The sequence below is a fragment of the Nematostella vectensis genome, chromosome 3, assembly GCF_932526225.1.
Source record: "Nematostella vectensis chromosome 3, jaNemVect1.1, whole genome shotgun sequence".
NCBI lineage: Eukaryota > Metazoa > Cnidaria > Anthozoa > Actiniaria > Edwardsiidae > Nematostella > Nematostella vectensis.
The window spans coordinates 1,471,669-1,493,686 of record NC_064036.1 but is presented as its reverse complement, the minus strand read 5'-3'; the positions used below and the strand labels follow the sequence as shown (position 1 = coordinate 1,493,686).

General features: G+C 41.4%; 1 protein-coding gene across 1 annotated transcript; it reads left to right on the top strand.

The window, feature by feature from the left end:
* Positions 1-1,103: 1,103 nt before the first annotated feature.
* On the top strand, positions 1,104-21,579 carry LOC5516985 (transmembrane and coiled-coil domain-containing protein 4). Its single transcript, XM_048724980.1, has 15 exons — positions 1,104-1,327; positions 2,959-3,017; positions 3,314-3,450; positions 3,910-3,937; positions 4,198-4,330; positions 4,577-4,674; positions 6,855-6,998; positions 7,144-7,263; positions 7,349-7,454; positions 7,728-7,825; positions 8,126-8,262; positions 8,481-8,565; positions 16,914-17,031; positions 17,560-17,677; positions 21,328-21,579. Exons 1-15 carry the CDS (start codon positions 1,149-1,151, stop codon positions 21,478-21,480), a joined length of 1,713 nt encoding a protein of 570 aa, XP_048580937.1. The 5' UTR covers positions 1,104-1,148; the 3' UTR covers positions 21,481-21,579.
* Positions 21,580-22,018: the final 439 nt, after the last annotated feature.

Below are 22,018 nucleotides of genomic sequence, written 5' to 3'. Positions count from 1 at the left end.
TTATCCTATAACAGGGCTCATATATCCTATTACAGGGCTCATATATCCTATAACAGGGCTCATATATCCTATAACAAGGCTCATATGTCCTATAACAAGGCTCATATATCCTATAACAGGGCTCATATATCCAATTACAGGGATCATGTCCAACCTCAGGGATCACAAATACAGTCTTTCTAAGGCATCAAGATTCGAGAAAAGCTGGAGGACGGGGAAGAGGGAGGGGGGGGGTGAAATAATGGGTGCAGCAAGCGTGTGTATTATACAACCGATCGATCTCCAGTTCGCCAGTCCGATCTCCAGTTCGCCAAAAGGTTACTTCCCTTCCAAATAAAACAGATACAAATGTTTAGGATTTTTGGATGAATCGTGGTCTACGCGGTTAGTGCAGCCCCTGGACATCCGTTCCACTTTATATCAAAATTAAAATAATCGGATTTTTATACTTTTTTTTAGATTCGATAGATTATATTTTTAGAAATAATAAGACTTGTGTGTTTTCCAAGCAGACCAAAAGAAACTGTGCTTCTTTATACAATTAGAACCGCTTTGTATTGTTATGTCCTTTTTCTCCCAAAATTGAAGGTACTTATATACACTTATTTCAAACAGTTTTCATGGTCTTTCTTTCATGTTTTGCTTTCCAATAATAATGGCGGCGCTCAAGTTTACAAGCCCAGGTAGTGCAGATTAAAGACGTCATACTACTGCTCAGCCAATCAAAAACATTTGCCCGATATGATAGTATTTTTGTTGGGCTGGGTTTATCTATCTATACCGTTGCAAATTGCGGGCAGAACAAGTGGTTTGACAAAGAAAATGCCAGCATAAACAAAACCTACTTAACCAAGATCAAAAAACAAAATATCCGGACAGAATAAATATTTAAAAACAGTAAAACAATAATAAAAAGATTAGTCCAGCACAAAAAAGAAAAGAAAAATGTTAGCGCACCTCAGCCTTCGCGCGCACCACAGGGATCCCAATATTCGAAAACAAAGCTTTTCCGAATAACCCTGAATGAAAGCCGGATAGGCAATAGGTAGCAGGGACTCCGCGGTCCGTGTCCGTTGAGGTAGACTAGTCCGAATGATTAATTGAGACATTTGCAGACGGTAACCCTGTGGCGGTGTGTGGAAAACAAAATGGAGGACGGCGAACGTTGTGATTGTGATATAGAAGAAAAACAGAAAAACGGAGAATCTCCTTCTCCTACAAGCGCAGAAGACCCTGTCCTCAAAGCGCTCACAATCTCCGGTAGATCCGCTTATGCCAGACTTTGCTGCCTGATTTTGATCGGACTTTATCCGACAAAACCCGAAAGGTGAGTTCAGTTACGTTCGGGGGCCAGCTGGTGTTTAAAAAACTATTTCATAATAATTATATTTCATTCACTAAACGAGTTTTAGTCACAGCATGTTGCAGCTGTACCGTAAATCGTAATATTGAATTTTATATATAGCTTAAACATTAATAAGCATTGTTTAGTGCTTAATTCAGTGTTCATGAAGCCAAAGAAAGTTACCCTGAAGACTCAAAACCATTCATCAGTCCATGATTATGTTATTTTGTATTCTCTTTTAAACGTAAGGTAGTAAATAATTTTAATTAAAATGTTTTATCGCCACTTACTATATATATATATTTACAATTTGACTACATGTTTTGCGCCTTTTTTTATTTTAAAAACCTTAGTTCAATGTTACTAAATGTGTTCCAACATATATTCGATTTCCTAAACCTGAACAATCAATTTTTTTATCTTGCTTGAAGTGCAACATGCTAGTTTATTTCGCATGAATTAATAATCCAATATGAGATGCATTGTATCAAATTTTGTAGACAGCTCTGTTCAAACAATGCACCTGATAATTCATTATGCATTTAATATTCAGGAAAGACAGGGGCTCATGCAAAGGAGGAGGGTAAAATGTGTTCCTATTTAACGCACGATCGATATTATTACAAAAATAAACCACTTTGTTCTGCAACACCTCATTTGTGTGTTTGTTTTGTCAGGGGAGTCATCAGTTGCGCTGTTGGGGGTGTGGGGCTCGCGTTATGAAGTGGATTATGTTTGTCAACATGGTCTTTGTTCATTTCATTGGTTACAGACCGCCCAAAAATATAGGATACATGTAGCGTCGGCACAAGTGCCGACAAAAGAATCTGAGTTTAAAAACAGGCGCACTAGAAGTTTGAATAGAGCATGCAGTTGCAAGGTTGCGATTTGGCATAGCAACAAACTACATGCATCACTACATACAAGAGTTCCAGTTTCACTCCCTGTCACTTCTACTGTAACTCTCTATCCTCAGAAAGGATTCAGGCATTATACAAACAAAGACCCTGTTGACAAACACTTCATAATCCGAACCCTACACCCCCAACAGCACAACTGTTATCTTCCCTTACAAAACAAACACACATGATGCATTTATTTTCGTAATGATACCAATCCCATGTTAAGTAGGAATACATTCTGCCATGCTCCCTTGGCCTATGCAGCAACACCAGAAATGGACTGTTTGGGTTGCATTTTTTCTCTCTTATAGGTGGGGTTGCAACCCCCACAAACCCTCGCACTGGAAAATTAGGCACTGAGATAACAGTGATTTTTTAATCAAATAAGCTCTGCGGCTTTGCATAGCCCCTCTAGATCACCTATTTGATTGGTGATTATGCTGTTGGGCTAGTCTTCCTGTAGGCATACTTTCCCACTCGTCATGGTCCTCTGTGTCAATATTTTCCAAAATGCATCCAAAGGATAACAAAGTCTGGGTTTTCTTGGCAAAATAAAACTCCAAAATCTTCTTCTTTTAATTCTTTTTTAAATGGTTGTTTTAGAAAGTCTGCAAATATTAAATTTAACCGACCGCAGGTACAAGTATGCCCTGACTGTCATTGTTGTTGCTTGACGATATAAATAATAGAATATAATATAAATCTTTTCAGGAATTGGATTAGATCAATTACTTGTGAATTACTCAAGAACATTGCCCCTGATAACAAAGGTATCATCTATTTATTATTAAAGAGATAAAGCAATTCAATGCAAACATCATCATAAAAGACATACATTTATGATTATTCCAAATTTCCATTGAAGTCATTTACTGTCTACATGAAGATTGCAAATATAGAGAAAATGCTGTTCTAAAACTTATGTCAACCTTGTTTTCAAGAAAGAAAGTGCATTTGCAATAGAGTGACCACATCTACTGTATGTACATTATCGCTATCTAATTTGTGGACACTTAGTGCTTTTGGATTTCATGATGTCACAAATAACATAATTTTTCTTTTTCAGATTTACACTCTTACATAGCAGAAAGGATTGATAACTGCGAGGAATATGATAACATAGAATCCGAAATAGAGTCAGCTGTCAGTATTCTAATATTAGAATTAGGAGAGAGGGCAAACTGGGTAGTCACCATTCTTAAGGTAGGGTAGAGTCTAACCCAGCGGCATGGTCAGGATACTTACAATTCCCAAGATAGAATAGGGTCCAACCCAGGGACGTGGTCTGGGTATTTACCATTCCCAAGGAAGGGTGTGGTCCAATCCAAGGACATAGCTAGGGTATTCTACCATTCCCAAGTTCGGATGGGGTGTAGCCTAGGGGCATGGCAGGGTGGTTGCCGTTCTCAGTAAAGGGCAGGGTTTAATCCAGGGCGTGGCTAGGGTTTTCACCTTTCTCAAGGTGGGAGGTTGGTATAAGAATAGCCCCCCTTTGCTCCCTTGCTCCCACAGATTATTAAATATTTTACTTGGCAAGTTATTTATCATCAGGTGACATTTTTTTTTTAAATTGCGTATTGTCCTTTTCATTTCTACCCTGTATGCAATTTCTCCACCTCTTGTTGTTCTTATTGTTAACAATATTTGTATATGCTTTTACAGGATTTGATTGTGTTCTCCTTGCGTACAGGTTTGTGCTTCTTTGATTTTTTTCCAATCATGTGATTTTAATTTTATGGAAGAATAAGCCTTTTTGTGTAACCATTACTGAGGCAGATACAGGTTTTGCTTACTATCACAGATACAGGTTTTGCTTAACTATTACTTGTCCCATTTTGGGAAATGATGACCCCCCCCCCAAAAAAAAAAAAATTGGGTATGCCTCTTCTCGTCATTCTACTCTCCTCAAGGTGTCTCTAACAGTGGATAACATTTTTATTGTTGAATAAGGTGTATACGATGCACGAACTCGTATGCTGGCTGTACGAGTGGCAGAAGAGTTGAATGCTAGACTAGACGACATTGTAGATGTTGAAGATGAACTGGTAGTTGAGCTTAGTGCTAAAAAGACTGAGGAAGAATTGTAAGTCTTACGCACCTCTTAAATGCATGCAATTAACTTATTGTCTCACAGGTTCTGTTTCTTTTTTCAGTTGTTTAGTGTGTTTTTTTGTGTCTCATGTTTTCTTGTCTTGTCGTATAAATTATTTGTCTATTTGCTTTTATTTGCAAAATCAGTTTTTTTATCAAAATTGTTTTTCAAAAACCCTGCCAAGCTAGCTGTAGCTATGTTATCAAGAAGTGTTATGTAAAAATGTTTGTTTTTCAGAGCTGAAGAAGAAATACGTAAAAAAGAAGAAAAGAGAAGGAAACTTAAGCGCAATCTACTCATCGGGTTCGGTGCAGTAGCTGGGGCTACTATTTTAGGTATACTTCTTCTCCCCTTCCCTGTACATTTCTTTTTGGTAGAAACAATAAAATGGTAAAGAACTGACTTTCTTAGGTGTGGTGGGCAAAGCCTAATCTGCCTGTATATATAACCATCATTATTCGCTCTCTCTTGCCAGGTTTAAAAGGGTGTATAGCCACACCCCTTATTGCTTGTTGTTTTCCAGGTCTAATAGGGGGTCTAGCCACACCCCTTATTGCTTGTTGTTTTCCAGGTCTAACAGCGTGTCAAGCCACACCCCTTATTGCTTGTTATTTCTCCAGGTCTAACAGGGGGTCAAGCCACACCCCTTCTCCAGGTCTAACAGGGGGTCTAGCCACATCTCTCATTGCTTGTTGTTTTACCAGGTCTAACAGGGGGTCTAGCCACACCTCTCATTGCTTGTTGTTTCACCAGGCCTAACAGGGGGTATAGCCACACCTCTCATTGCTTGTTGTTTCACCAGGCCTAACAGGGGGTGTAGCCACACCTCTCATTGCTTGTTGTTTCACCAGGCCTAACAGGGGGTCTAGCCACATCTCTCATTGCTTGTTGTTTCACCAGGCCTAACAAGGGGTCTAGCCACACCCGTTATTGCTTGTTGTTTTACCAGGTCTAACAGGGGGTCTAGCCACATCTCTCATTGCTTGTTGTTTCACCAGGCGTAACAGGGGGTCTAGCCACACCTCTCATTGCTTGTTGTTTCACCAGGTCTAACAGCGGGTCAAGCCACACCCCTTATTGCTTGTTGTTTTACCAGGTCTAACAGGGGGTCTAGCCACACCCCTTATTGCTTGTTGTTTCTCCAGGTCTAACAGGGGGTCTAGCCACATCTCTCATTGCTTGTTGTTTCACCAGGTCTAACAGGGGGTCTAGCCACACCTCTCATTGCTTGTTGTTTTACCAGGCCTAACAGGGGGTCTAGCTGCACCCCTTATTGCTTGTTGTTTCACCAGGCCTAACAGGGGGTCAAGCCACACCCCTTATTGCTTGTTGTTTTACCAGGCCTAACAGGGGGTATAGCCACACCCCTTATTGCTTGTTGTTTCACCAGGCCTAACAGGGGGTCTAGCTACACCCCTTATTGCTTGTTGTTTCACCAGGCCTAACAGGGGGTCTAGCTACACCCCTTATTGCTTGTTGTTTTACCAGGTCTAACAGGGGGTCTAGCCACATCTCTCATTGCTTGTTGTTTTACCAGGCCTAACAGGGGGTCTAGCCACACCCCTTATTGCTTGTTGTTTCCAGGCCTAACAGGGGGTCTAGCCACACCTCTCATTGCTTGTTGTTTTACCAGGCCTAACAGGGGGTCTAGCCACATCTCTCATTGCTTGTTGTTTCTCCAGGCCTAACAGGGGGTCTAGCCACATCTCTCATTGCTTGTTGTTTCACCAGGCCTAACAGGGGGTATAGCCACACCCGTTATTGCTTGTTGTTTCACCATGCGTAACAGGGGGTCAAGCCACACCCCTTATTGCTTGTTGTTTCACCATGCCTAACAGGGGGTATAGCCACACCCCTTATTGCTTGTTGTTTCACCAGGCCTAACAGGGGGTCTAGCCACACCCGTTATTGCTTGTTGTTTTACCAGGCCTAACAGGGGGTCTAGCCACACCCCTTATTGCTTGTTGTTTTACCAGGCCTAACAGGGGGTCTAGCCACATCTCTCATTGCTTGTTGTTTCACCAGGCGTAACAGGGGGTCAAGCCACACCCCTTATTGCTTGTTGTTTCACCAGGCCTAACAGGGGGTCTAGCCACACCCGTTATTGCTTGTTGTTTTACCAGGCCTAACAGGGGGTCTAGCCACACCCCTTATTGCTTGTTGTTTTACCAGGCCTAACAGGGGGTCTAGCCACATCTCTCATTGCTTGTTGTTTCACCAGGCGTAACAGGGGGTCAAGCCACACCCCTTATTGCTTGTTGTTTCACCAGGCCTAACAGGGGGTCTAGCCACACCCGTTATTGCTTGTTGTTTCACCAGGCCTAACAGGGGGTCTAGCCACACCCGTTATTGCTTTTTGTTTTACCAGGCCTAACAGGGGGTCTAGCCACACCCCTTATTGCTTGTTGTTTTACCAGGCCTAACAGGGGGTCTAGCCACACCCCTTATTGCTTGTTGTTTTACCAGGCCTAACAGGGGGTCTAGCCACACCTCTCATTGCTTGTTGTTTCACCAGGTCTTACAGGGGGTCTAGCTGCACCCCTTATTGCCGCAGGAGCCGGCACACTGCTAGGAGGAGGGGCGGCTGCCGTCTTAGCTGGTGTTCAGGGACTAGCAATTATTACTTCATTATTCGGAGCTGCTGGAGCAGGACTAACAGGTAGAGACGTCTACTCCATCCAAGTATTAATTTATGTCATACTAACTTGTAACACTGCCTTATAGAGTTTTTAAAAATATAAAACGTATAGGGGAGATAGGAACATTTCGAGTTCAATGTGGTTGATGTTTGTCTTATTCTATAGGATACAAGATGAAAAGACGTCTTGGGGAAATAGAACAGTTTGAGTTTGAGAAGCTGACTGATGGTGATCACCTTCACCTCACAATTGCAATATCCGGATGGCTGGAAGAGCCAGATCAAGGTGTGAAATACTTGAAATGCATAATACAAATTAATACTCTACTGTAGGATTCTCCAGGGATTGTAACGGTTCTTCTAATTGACAGATGATGAGGAAGAAATGCCAGAGACTGACGAAGAAAAAGGATTCAAGGAACCGTGGAGAACAATGAGGCTTTCCCGAGAAAGATACTGTTTGAAATGGGAACCCAAGTACGTAAGGCACAAGGTCATATTCAATAGAAAAGGTCTCTAGTATTAAAGCTTTCTATTCTCCCTATCTGGAAATACACATCCGTTCTTTGTGTGAGTCAGAATTTCACCAAGGAAATATGAATAATGAAAAAAATATAAATAACCCCCCTTTATCCTCCAGCAAATACCATTCATGAGTTGTGCCCCCCAAAACAAACTTTTGTAGCAGACCCTTTGGACGTTTATTCGTTGGTAATCAATGTCTATGTAAAGTCTGTATAACTTGGTCAGGTATCTGAGGGAAGTAGGGTCAGGTATAACATCGCTTGTCACATCTGGTGCCATCTCCTTGGCAACACAGGAAGCGCTTAAATTCACAATACTTCAAGGTATGTCATTATCATTATTTATCATCATTATCATTATTGTTATCATTATCATATTCACCGTCATCTTCATCACCATCATTGTCATCATGCTCACCATCGTCATTATCACCACCAAAATCATGATATTGTAAGGACCAATATCGCTTTCATTTTTATTATCATCGGTGGCCATATCCCATCAATTGCTATAACCTTTATCTTATTGCTCTTACACCGCGACAGCCGAACACAGATCGGTACTTACAGTTTTCCTCTAGCATTTTACATGTACTGTGCCTCTCTTATGATCTGTTATTGCAGGTATCATGTCGGCGATAGCCTGGCCAATGAGTGTTCTTAAGCTTGGCTACCTGATTGACAATCCTTGGGGTGTGTGCGCTCGCAGGGCTGCTGAAGTCGGCAAGCAGCTCGCCAGGGTCTTAGTGGAGAGGGAACAGGTACATGAAATATAGTGGTAGGAGATATTTACGATGCATGTAATAAATCGAGGAAAGGGTTTGGGGGGGGAGAATCTTTAAATGTCTTTTGATATATTGGGGGACATTTTCAATGCGTTCCCGGCTATGGCCCTAGTTAGTGAATTTTGTCATAGTGGCTTGGACTATAAGAGATATAAGGGGCAATTTATGTTATGGTTGTCTTTATGCTATTCCAGGGCTGTCGACCTGTATCTCTGATTGGGTTCAGCTTTGGCGCTCGTGTGATATTCCACTGCCTTAAAGCGCTTGCCAAAATGAAAGGTAGACTGCTAACTTACAGTATTTATATATGCAGTGGGGTTTACGATTATATGTGTGCAATAGTGTTTATGATTTTAAGGAAAATATCTACTAGCATAATCCTCAAGTGGCTACATGCCGTTTGTTGGGTGGGTTCTATTTATTCTTCATCCAGCTACTGACCGGCTGGATGTGCACTCTGTTGTATTAGTTATTATGAAGTGCTGGGTGTGGGTGTGGGTGTTGCATTAGTTATAATGAAGTGCTGGGTGTGTGTGTGGGTGTTGCATTAGTTATTATGAAGTGCTGGGTGTGTGTGTGGGTGTTGTATTAGTTATTATGGAGTGCTGGGTGTGTGTGTGTGTCGCATTAGTTATTATGAAGTGCTGGGTGTGTGTGTGGGTGTTGCATTAGTTATTATGATGTGCTGGGTGTGTGTGTGGGTGTTGCATTAGTTATTATGAAGTGCTGGGTGTGTGTGTGGGTGTTGCATTAGTTATTATGAAGTGCTGGGTGTGTGTGTGGGTGTTGCATTAGTTATTATGAAGTGCTGGGTGTGTGTGTGCGTGTTGCATTAGTTATTATGAAGTGCTGGGTGTGTTTGTGGGTGTTGCATTAGTTATTAGAAGTGCTGGGTGTGTGTGTGGGTGTTGCATTAGTTATTATGAAGTGCTGGGAGTGTGTGTGGGTGTTGTATTAGTTATTATGAAGTGCTGGGTGTGTGTGTGGGTGTTGCATTAGTTATTATGAAGTGCTGGGTGTGTGTGTGGGTGTTGCATTAGTTATTATGAAGTGCTGGGTGTGTGTGTGGGTGTTGCATTAGTTATTATGAAGTGCTGGGTGTGTGTGTGGGTGTGGGTGTTGTATTAGTTATTATGAAGTGCTAGGTGTGTGTGTGGGTGTGGGTGTTGTGTTAGTTATTATGAAGTGCTGGGTGTGTGTGTGGGTGTGGGTGTTGTGTTAGTTATTATGAAGTGCTGGGTGTGTGTGTGGGTGTTGCATTAGTTATTATGAAGTGCTGGGTGTGTGTGTGGGTGTTGCATTAGTTATTATGAAGTGCTGGGTGTGTGTGTGGGTGTTGTGTTAGTTATTATGAAGTGCTGGGTGTGTGTGTGGGTGTGGGTGTTGTGTTAGTTATTATGAAGTGCTGGGTGTGTGTGTGGGTGTTGCATTAGTTATTATGAAGTGCTGGGTGTGTGTGTGGGTGTTGCATTAGTTATTATGAAGTGCTGGGTGTGTGTGTGGGTGTTGCATTAGTTATTATGAAGTGCTGGGTGTGTGTGTGGGTGTTGCATTAGTTATTATGAAGTGCTGGGTGTGTGTGTGGGTGTTGCATTAGTTATTATGGAGTGCTGGGTGTGTGTGTGGGTGTTGTATTAGTTATTATGAAGTGCTGGGTGTGTGTGTGGGTGTTGCATTAGTTATTATGAAGTGCTGGGTGTGTGTGTGGGTGTTGTATTAGTTATTATGAAGTGCTGGGTGTGTGTGTGTTTGTGTTGCATTAGTTATTATGAAGTGCTGGGTGTGGGTGTTGTATTAGTTATTATAAAGTGCTGGGTGTGCGTGTGGGTGTTGCATTAGTTATTATGAAGTGCTGGGTGTGTGTGTGGGTGTGGGTGTTGTATTAGTTATTATGAAGTGCTGGGTGTGTGTGTGGGTGTGGGTGTTGTGTTAGTTATTATGAAGTGCTGGGTGTGTGTGTGGGTGTCGCATTAGTTATTATGAAGTGCTGGGTGTGTGTGTGGGTGTTGCATTAGTTGTTATGAAGTGCTGGGTGTGTGTGTGGGTGTTGCATTAGTTATTATGAAGTGCTGGGTGTGGGTGTGGGTGTCGCATTAGTTATTATGAAGTGCTGGGTGTGTGTGTGGGTGTCGCATTAGTTATTATGAAGTGCTGTGTGCGTGTGGGTGTTGTATTAGTTATTATGAAGTGCTGGGTGTGTGTGTGGGTGTTGCATTAGTTATTATGAAGTGCTGGGTGTGTGTGTGGGTGTCGCATTAGTTATTATGAAGTGCTGGGTGTGCGTGTGGGTGTTGCATTAGTTATTATGAAGTGCTGGGTGTGTGTGTGGGTGTTGTATTAGTTATTATGAAGTGCTGGGTGTGTGTGTGGGTGTCGCATTAGTTATTATGAAGTGCTGGGTGTGTGTGTGGGTGTTGTATTAGTTATTATAAAGTGCTGGGTGTGTGTGTGGGTGTTGTATTAGTTATTATGAAGTGCTGGGTGTGTGTGTGGGTGTCGCATTAGTTATTATGAAGTGCTGGGTGTGTGTGTGGGTGTTGCATTAGTTATTATGGAGTGCTGGGTGTGTGTGTGGGTGTTGCATTAGTTATTATGAAGTGCTGGGAGTGTGTGTGGGTGTTGTATTAGTTATTATGAAGTGCTGGGTGTGTGTGTGGGTGTTGCATTAGTTATTATGAAGTGCTGGGTGTGTGTGTGGGTGTTGCATTAGTTATTATGAAGTGCTGGGTGTGTGTGTGGGTGTTGCATTAGTTATTATGAAGTGCTGGGTGTGTGTGTGGGTGTGGGTGTTGTATTAGTTATTATGAAGTGCTGGGTGTGTGTGTGGGTGTGGGTGTTGTGTTAGTTATTATGAAGTGCTGGGTGTGTGTGTGGGTGTGGGTGTTGTGTTAGTTATTATGAAGTGCTGGGTGTGTGTGTGGGTGTTGCATTAGTTATTATGAAGTGCTGGGTGTGTGTGTGGGTGTTGCATTAGTTATTATGAAGTGCTGGGTGTGTGTGTGGGTGTTGTGTTAGTTATTATGAAGTGCTGGGTGTGTGTGTGGGTGTGGGTGTTGTGTTAGTTATTATGAAGTGCTGAATGTGTGTGTGGGTGTTGCATTAGTTATTATGAAGTGCTGGGTGTGTGTGTGGGTGTTGCATTAGTTATTATGTAGTGCTGGGTGTGTGTGTGGGTGTTGCATTAGTTATTATGAAGTGCTGGGTGTGTGTGTGGGTGTTGCATTAGTTATTATGAAGTGCTGGGTGTGTGTGTGGGTGTTGCATTAGTTATTATGGAGTGCTGGGTGTGTGTGTGGGTGTTGTATTAGTTATTATGAAGTGCTGGGTGTGTGTGTGGGTGTTGCATTAGTTATTATGAAGTGCTGGGTGTGTGTGTGGGTGTTGTATTAGTTATTATGAAGTGCTGGGTGTGTGTGTGTTTGTGTTGCATTAGTTATTATGAAGTGCTGGGTGTGGGTGTTGTATTAGTTATTATAAAGTGCTGGGTGTGCGTGTGGGTGTTGCATTAGTTATTATGAAGTGCTGGGTGTGTGTGTGGGTGTGGGTGTTGTATTAGTTATTATGAAGTGCTGGGTGTGTGTGTGGGTGTGGGTGTTGTGTTAGTTATTATGAAGTGCTGGGTGTGTGTGTGGGTGTCGCATTAGTTATTATGAAGTGCTGGGTGTGTGTGTGGGTGTTGCATTAGTTGTTATGAAGTGCTGGGTGTGTGTGTGGGTGTTGCATTAGTTATTATGAAGTGCTGGGTGTGGGTGTGGGTGTCGCATTAGTTATTATGAAGTGCTGGGTGTGTGTGTGGGTGTCGCATTAGTTATTATGAAGTGCTGTGTGCGTGTGGGTGTTGTATTAGTTATTATGAAGTGCTGGGTGTGTGTGTGGGTGTTGCATTAGTTATTATGAAGTGCTGGGTGTGTGTGTGGGTGTCGCATTAGTTATTATGAAGTGCTGGGTGTGCGTGTGGGTGTTGCATTAGTTATTATGAAGTGCTGGGTGTGTGTGTGGGTGTTGTATTAGTTATTATGAAGTGCTGGGTGTGTGTGTGGGTGTTGCATTAGTTATTATGAAGTGCTGGGTGTGTGTGTGGGTGTTGCATTAGTTATTATGAAGTGCTGGGTGTGTGTGTGGGTGTTGCATTAGTTATTATGAAGTGCTGGGTGTGTGTGTGGGTGTCGCATTAGTTATTATGAAGTGCTGGGTGTGTGTGTGGGTGTTGTATTAGTTATTATGAAGTGCTGGGTGTGTGTGTGGGTGTTGTATTAGTTATTATGAAGTGCTGGGTGTGTGTGTGGGTGTCGCATTAGTTATTATGAAGTGCTGGGTGTGTGTGTGGGTGTTGTATTAGTTATTATGGAGTGCTGGGTGTGTGTGTGTGTGTGTTGTATTAGTTATTATGGAGTGCTGGGTGTGTGTGTGGGTGTTGTATTAGTTATTATGAAGTGCTGGGTGTGTGTGTGGGTGTTGTATTAGTTATTATGAAGTGCTGGGTGTGTGTGTGGGTGTTGTATTAGTTATTATGGAGTGCTGGGTGTGGGTGTGGGTGTTGTATTACTTATTATGAAGTGCTGGGTGTGTGTGTGTGGGTGTTGCATTAGTTATTATGGAGTGCTGGGTGTGTGTGTGTGTGTGTTGTATTAGTTATTATGGAGTGCTGGGTGTGTGTGTGGGTGTTGTATTAGTTATTACGAAGTGCTGGGTGTGTTTGTGGGTGTTGCATTAGTTATTATGAAGTGCTGGGTGTGTGTGTGGGTGTTGCATTAGTTATTATGGAGTGCTGGGTGTGTGTGTGGGTGTTGCATTAGTTATTATGGAGTGCAGGGTGTGTGTGTGGGTGTTGTATTAGTTATTATGAAGTGCTGGGTGTGTGTGTGGGTGTTGTATTAGTTATTATGAAGTGCTGGGTGTGTGTGTGGGTGTTGTATTAGTTATTATGAAGTGCTGGGTGTGTGTGTGGGTGTGGGTGTTGTATTAGTTATTATGGAGTGCTGGGTGTGGGTGTGGGTGTGGGTGTTGTATTACTTATTATGAAGTGCTGGGTGTGTGTGTGGGTGTTGCATTAGTTATTATGGAGTGCTGGGTGTGTGTGGGGGTGTTGTATTAGTTATTATGGAGTGCTGGGTGTGTGTGTGGGTGTTGCATTAGTTATTATGGAGTGCTGGGTGTGTGTGTGGGTGTTGTATTAGTTATTATGAAGTGCTGGGTGTGTGTGTGGGTGTCGCATTAGTTATTATGAAGTGCTGGGTGTGTGTGTGGGTGTCGCATTAGTTATTATGAAGTGCTGGGTGTGTGTGTGGGTGTTGTATTAGTTATTATGGAGTGCTGGGTGTGTGTGTGTGTGTGTTGTATTAGTTATTATGGAGTGCTGGGTGTGTGTGTTGTATTAGTTATTATGGAGTGCTGGGTGTGTGTGTGGGTGTTGTATTAGTTATTATGAAGTGCTGGGTGTGTGTGTGGGTGTCGCATTAGTTATTATGAAGTGCTGGGTGTGTGTGTGGGTGTTGTATTAGTTATTATGGAGTGCTGGGTGTGTGTGTGGGTGTCGCATTAGTTATTATGAAGTGCTGGGTGTGTGTGTGGGTGTCGCATTAGTTATTATGAAGTGCTGGGTGTGTGTGTGGGTGTTGTATTAGTTATTATGGAGTGCTGGGTGTGTGTGTGTGTGTGTTGCATTAGTTATTATGAAGTGCTGGGTGTGTGTGTTGTATTAGTTATTATGGAGTGCTGGGTGTGTGTGTGGGTGTTGTATTAGTTATTATGAAGTGCTGGGTGTGTGTGTGGGTGTTGCATTAGTTATTATGAAGTGCTGGGTGTGGGTGTTGTATTAGTTATTATAAAGTGCTGGGTGTGTGTGTGTGTGTGTTGTATTAGTTATTATGGAGTGCTGGGTGTGTGTGTGGGTGTTGTATTAGTTATTACGAAGTGCTGGGTGTGTTTGTGGGTGTTGCATTAGTTATTATGAAGTGCTGGGTGTGTGTGTGGGTGTTGCATTAGTTATTATGGAGTGCTGGGTGTGTGTGTGGGTGTTGCATTAGTTATTATGGAGTGCAGGGTGTGTGTGTGTGGGTGTTGCATTAGTTATTATGGAGTGCAGGGTGTGTGTGTGGGTGTTGTATTAGTTATTATGAAGTGCTGGGTGTGTGTGTGGGTGTTGTATTAGTTATTATGAAGTGCTGGGTGTGTGTGTGGGTGTTGTATTAGTTATTATGGAGTGCTGGGTGTGGGTGTGGGTGTGGGTGTTGTATTACTTATTATGAAGTGCTGGGTGTGTGTGTGGGTGTTGCATTAGTTATTATGGAGTGCTGGGTGTGTGTGTGGGTGTTGTATTAGTTATTATGAAGTGCTGGGTGTGTGTGTGGGTGTTGCATTAGTTATTATGAAGTGCTGGGTGTGTGTGTGGGTGTCGCATTAGTTATTATGGAGTGCTGGGTGTGTGTGTGGGTGTTGTATTAGTTATTATGAAGTGCTGGGTGTGTGTGTGGGTGTTGCATTAGTTATTATGAAGTGCTGGGTGTGTGTGTGGGTGTCGCATTAGTTATTATGAAGTGCTGTGTGTGTGTGTGGGTGTCGCATTAGTTATTATGAAGTGCTGGGTGTGGGTGTGGGTGTTGTATTAGTTATTATGAAGTGCTGTGTGTGTGTGTGGGTGTTGCATTAGTTATTATGAAGTGCTGGGTGTGTGTGTGGGTGTTGTATTAGTTATTATGAAGTGCTGTGTGTGTGTGGGTGTTGCATTAGTTATTATGAAGTGCTGGGTGTGGGTGTGGGTGTTGTATTAGTTATTATGAAGTGCTGGGTGTGTGTGTGGGTGTTGTATTAGTTATTATGAAGTGCTGGGTGTGTTTGTGGGTGTTGCATTAGTTATTATGAAGTGCTGGGTGTGGGTGTTGTATTAGTTATTATGAAGTGCTGTGTGTGTGTGGGTGTTGCATTAGTTATTATGAAGTGCTGGGTGTGTGTGTGGGTGTCGCATTAGTTATTATGAAGTGCTGGGTGTGTGTGTGGGTGTTGTATTAGTTATTATGAAGTGCTGGGTGTGTGTGTGGGTGTTGCATTAGTTATTATGAAGTGCTGGGTGTGTGTGTGGGTGTTGCATTAGTTATTATGAAGTGCTGGGTGTGTGTGTGTGTTGCATTAGTTATTATGGAGTGCTGGGTGTGTGTGTGGGTGTTGCATTAGTTATTATGAAGTGCTGGGTGTGTGTGTGGGTGTGGGTGTTGTATTAGTTATTATGAAGTGCTGGGTGTGTGTGTGGGTGTTGCATTAGTTATTATGAAGTGCTGGGTGTGTGTGTGGGTGTTGTATTAGTTATTATGAAGTGCTGGGTGTGTGTGTTGCATTAGTTATTATGAAGTGCTGGGTGTGTGTGTGTGTGTGTTGTATTAGTTATTATGGAGTGCTGGGTGTGTGTGTGGGTGTTGTATTAGTTATTATGGAGTGCTGGGTGTGTGTGTGTGTGTGTTGTATTAGTTATTATGGAGTGCTGGGTGTGTGTGTGGGTGTTGTATTAGTTATTATGGAGTGCTGGGTGTGTGTGTGGGTGTTGTATTAGTTATTATGAAGTGCTGGGTGTGTGTGTGGGTGTTGCATTAGTTATTATGAAGTGTTGGGTGTGTGTGTGGGTGTTGCATTAGTTATTATGAAGTGCTGGGTGTGTGTGTGGGTGTTGTATTAGTTATTATGGAGTGCAGGGTGTGTGTGTGGGTGTTGTATTAGTTATTATGAAGTGCTGGGTGTGTGTGTGGGTGTTGCATTAGTTATTATGAAGTGCTGGGTGTGTGTGTGGGTGTTGCATTAGTTATTATGAAGTGCTGGGTGTGTGTGTGGGTGTTGTATTAGTTATTACGAAGTGCTGGGTGTGTTTGTGGGTGTTGCATTAGTTATTATGAAGTGCTGGGTGTGTGTGTGGGTGTGGGTGTTGTATTAGTTATTATGAAGTGCTGGGTGTGTGTGTTGCATTAGTTATTATGAAGTGCTGGGTGTGTGTGTGTGTGTGTTGTATTAGTTATTATGGAGTGCTGCGTGTGTGTGTGGGTGTTGTATTAGTTATTATGAAGTGCTGGGTGTGTGTGTGGGTGTTGCATTAGTTATTATGAAGTGCTGGGTGTGTGTGTGGGTGTTGCATTAGTTATTATGAAGTGCTGGGTGTGTGTGTGGGTGTCGCATTAGTTATTATGAAGTGCTGTCTGTGTGTGTGGGTGTTGCATTAGTTATTATGAAGTGCTGGGTGTGTGTGTGGGTGTGGGTGTTGCATTAGTTATTATGAAGCGCTGGGTGTGTGTGTGAGTGTGTGTGTGTGGGTATGTGTGTGGGTGTGTGTGTGGGTGTGTGTGTGGGTGTTGTAATGAGATGTTGGGTGCAGTTTTCCTACAGTTGATATAGGTGCCGGGTGCATTGTAGTTGTTTTGAGGTTTTGGATGTATGGTCATTGAATTGTAGTGTTGGGTGTGAAGCACGTTTTCCTGCTGTGTATTGGATGTATTTGCGTGAGGCCTTCACGTCTCTGGTGAGGCCTCAGGGACAGTGTTGCTACGGCTGTTGCGAACTGCCTGATAACACATTGTTGCAGTTTTAGCCCCAAATCTTATTCTAATATCTACAATCCCTAAAAGACATCGAATACCCTTGCTCACTAGGTGGCGAGGGTTTAGTTCAAGACGCCATCTTGCTAGGTGCACCAGTAACTGCTGACATTGGGGATTGGAGCGCTTTTGAGAAAGTTGTCGCTGGTCGAATAGTTAACGGATACTGCAAGTGAGTTGTGATAACATTTTATAGTTATAAAGGCACTATATGAGATTCATGCGACGGCGGTTATCAGCTATCCTGATAATAGGAGGCTCCTTCATCCTTCCTGTGATGCTTTACTGTGTAGGCGTCCACCTCCCCCCCCCCCCCTCCTTGGCGGCCAAAAAGTGGGTCATTCCATATTAGAGAATCTTCAAATACTATGCTTTTTCCATATGATACCTATGACTGCGCACCCCCTTCCTTAACTGCTAAAAAGTTGGTCATTTCTTATAAAAGGAATCTTTAAATACAATGCTTTTTACATATGATACCTATGACTGCGCACACCAACCCCTACCATAAGCCAATCCTTGGTGCCGATATTCTAAATATGGCTGCCGATATTCTAAATATTCGACAGAGGGGTGTCCAATGTTCATTCTATTCCACTATTATTTGTTGAACTAATTCACTGATTTCAGACGGGGTATACTTAATATGTGAAGCAGGGCGCTAAAACAAGCACTTACGGCATGTTGTTCGTGGGCTTAGGTACGACTGGCTGTTAAAGTTTGCTTACCGCACTGCGGCTGCGCAGATGACGATTGCAGGATTACAGCCGGTCAAGTGGGAAAACAGACGAATGGTGAACATAGACCTCAGCGCCGTGGTATGTATGACATTTACAGTCACTGATAGACATTTTATGACATTTACAGCCACTGATAGACATTTTATGACATTTACAGCCACTGATAGACATGACATTTACAGCCACTGATAGACATTTTATGACATTTACAGTCACTGATAGACATTTTATGACATTTACAGCCACTGATAGACATTTTATGACATTTACAGCCACTGATAGACATTTTATGACATTTACAGTCACTGATAGACATTTTTTGACATTTACAGTCAGTGATAGACATGACATTTACAGTCACTGATAGACATGACATTTACAGTCACTGATAGACATTTTTTGACATTTACAGTCACTGATAGACATTTGTTGACATTTACAGCCACTGATAGACATTTTATGACATTTACAGCCACTGATAGACATTTGTTGACATTTACAGCCACTGATAGACATTTTATGACATTTACAGCCACTGATAGATATTTTTTGACATTGACAGCCACTGATAGACATTTTATGACATTTACAGTCACTGATAGACATTTTTTGACATTTACAGTCACTGATAGACATGACATTTACAGTCACTGATAGACATTTTTTGACATTTACAGTCACTGATAGACATGACATTTACAGTCACTGATAGACATTTTTTGACATTTACAGCCACTGATAGACATTTTATGACATTTACAGCCACTGATAGACATTTTATGACATTTACAGCCACTGATAGACATGACATTTACAGCCACTGATAGACATTTTATGACATTTACAGCCACTGATAGACATTTTATGACATTTACAGCCACTGATAGACATTTTTTGACATTTACAGTCACTGATAGACATGACATTTACAGTCACTGATAGACATTTTTTGACATTTACAGTCACTGATAGACATGACATTTACAGTCACTGATAGACATTTTTTGACATTTACAGCCACTGATAGACATTTTATGACATTTACAGCCACTGATAGACATTTTATGACATTTACAGCCACTGATAGACATGACATTTACAGCCACTGATAGACATTTTATGACATTTACAGCCACTGATAGACATGACATTTACAGTCACTGATAGACATTTTATGACATTTACAGCCACTGATAGACATTTTATGACATTTACAGTCACTGATAGACATTTTATGACATTTACAGTCACTGATAGACATTTTTTGACATTTACAGTCACTGATAGACATGACATTTACAGTCACTGATAGACATTTTATGACATTTACAGTCACTGATAGACATTTTATGACATTTACAGCCACTGATAGACATTTTATGACATTTACAGTCACTGATAGACATGACATTTACAGTCACTGATAGACATTTTATGACATTTACAGTCACTGATAGACATTTTATGAAATTTACAGCCACTGATAGACATTTTATGACATTTACAGTCACTGATAGACATTTTATGACATTTACAGCCACTGATAGACATTTTATTACATTTACAGCCACTGATAGACATTTTATGACATTTACAGTCACTGATAGACATTTTTTGACATTTACAGTCACTGATAGACATTTTATGACATTTACAGTCACTGATAGACATTTTATGACATTTACAGTCACTGATAGACATTTTTTGACATTTACAGTCACTGATAGACATGACATTTACAGTCACTGATAGACATTTTATGACATTTACAGTCACTGATAGACATTTTATGACATTTACAGCCACTGATAGACATGACATTTACAGCCACTGATAGACATGACATTTACAGCCACTGATAGACATGACATTTACAGCCACTGATAGACATGACATTTACAGTCACTGATAGACATTTTATGACATTTACAGCCACTGATAGACATTTTATGACATTGACAGCCACTGATAGACATTTTATGACATTTACAGCCACTGATAGACATTTTATGACATTTTATGACATTTACAGCCACTGATAGACATTTTTTTACATTGACAGCCACTGATAGACATTTTATGACATTTACAGTCACTGATAGACATTTTTTGACATTTACAGTCACTGATAGACATTTTTTGACATTTACAGTCACTGATAGACATGACATTTACAGTCACTGATAGACATGACATTTACAGTCACTGATAGACATGACATTTACAGTCACTGATAGACATTTGTTGACATTTACAGCCACTGATAGACATTTTATGACATTTACAGCTACTGATACACATTTTATTACATTTACAGCCACTGATAGACATTTTTTGACATTGACAGCCACTGATAGACATTTTATGACATTTACAGTCACTGATAGACATTTTTTGACATTTACAGTCACTGATAGACATGACATTTACAGTCACTGATAGACATGACATTTACAGTCACTGATAGACATGACATTTACAGCCACTGATAGACATGACATTTACAGCCACTGATAGACATGACATTTACAGTCACTGATAGACATGACATTTACAGTCACTGATAGACATGACATTTACAGTCACTGATAGACATGACATTTACAGCCACTGATAGACATGACATTTACAGCCACTGATAGACATTTTATGACATTGACAGTCACTGATAGACATTTTATTACATTTACAGCCACTGATAGACATTTTATGACATTTACAGCCACTGATAGACATGACATTTACAGTCACTGATAGACATGACATTTACAGTCACTAATAGACATTTTTTGACATTTACAGCCACTAATAGATATTTTATGACATTGACAGTCACTGATAGATATTTTATTACATTTACAGTCACTGATAGACATTTTATGACATTTACAGCCACTGATAGACATGACATTTACAGCCACTGATAGACATGACATTTACAGCCACTGATAGACATGACATTTACAGCCACTGATAGACATGACATTTACAGCCACTGATAGACATTTTATGACATTTACAGTCACTGATAGACATGACATTTACAGCCACTGATAGACATTTTATGACATTTACAGTCACTGATAGACATGACATTTACAGTCACTGATAGACATGACATTTACAGTCACTGATAGACATGACATTTACAGTCACTGATAGACATTTTATGACATTTACAGTCACTGATAGACATGACATTTACAGTCACTGATAGACATGACATTTACAGTCACTGATAGACATGACATTTACAGTCACTGATAGACATTGGGTAAAGGGAAACGGTACAATGGTACAATTGGGGACTTCATAAAATGGACACCCGGAATCTGGACAGTTATATGCATAATTGAGGTTTCACTGTAGTATTTTTAATGCATCGCCATCTGCCTGATGCTCGAATCACGTAATACGGAATTAGTTAGATTCCAGATTAGTTGGTTCCAGATGGAAACCAGATAAAGGTAGATTTAACAGCTTTCAAACAAGGCTGCCCTCGGAAATCACAGCTTATGGTTCCTTAGCACCAAATAATTGAGTGAATACACGTAATTAGAAACAATTACTGTTTAAACAGCTGCAGTGCTCTATAAGTGAGCCTCAAAAATCTCATAACTAAGAGACGTTATTTCTCCATTTATGCGCAATCCTTTATGCAAAGCAGGTTACGGCACTTAGATTCTCAGAGTATTTCCTTTCTAATAACAAACTGTTATGCTTTACAGGTGAATAGCCATGGCGATTACGCCAAGCCTGAGATCATGTCCCGTATCCTGAGTACCATCGAGAAGACGCAGCCCGGAGTAGGCGTGGTACAGGATAGACAGCGGACACATGATCCACGTGATAAAGAAGCCCAAGAAGAAGAGCGTAGTTGATTCTCTAACGAGGGATTGACACCTTTGTGCACTCAGCGGCTAGCAGACATGTAGGCCTGGATTTGAACGATGAAGGCGGCCCTCTTGGGATGTGGGTGTGGTTTTGGCTATCTTGTGCTATATAATATGATTCACTGATAAGGGATCCTTTTGGGAATCTGGTGACGGACGCACGCACGGGAATTTAAGAGACTCAACTTATATGGTATAGTGCAACTAGTCGTACGCGTTAATGTCACACTGTCACACATAACATTATCGTTACACGTACACGTAACGGTGTCATTACACGTTGACGTAACGGTGTCATTACACGTTCACGTAACGGTGTAATTACACGTTCACGTAACGGTGTCATTACACGTTCACGTAACCGTGCCATTACACGTTGACGTACAGTGTCATTACACGTTGACGTACAGTGTCATTACACGTTCACGTAACGGTGTCATTACACGTTCACGTAACGGTGTCATTACACGTTCACGTACAGTTTCATTACACGTTCACGTAACGGTGTCATTACACGTTCACGTAA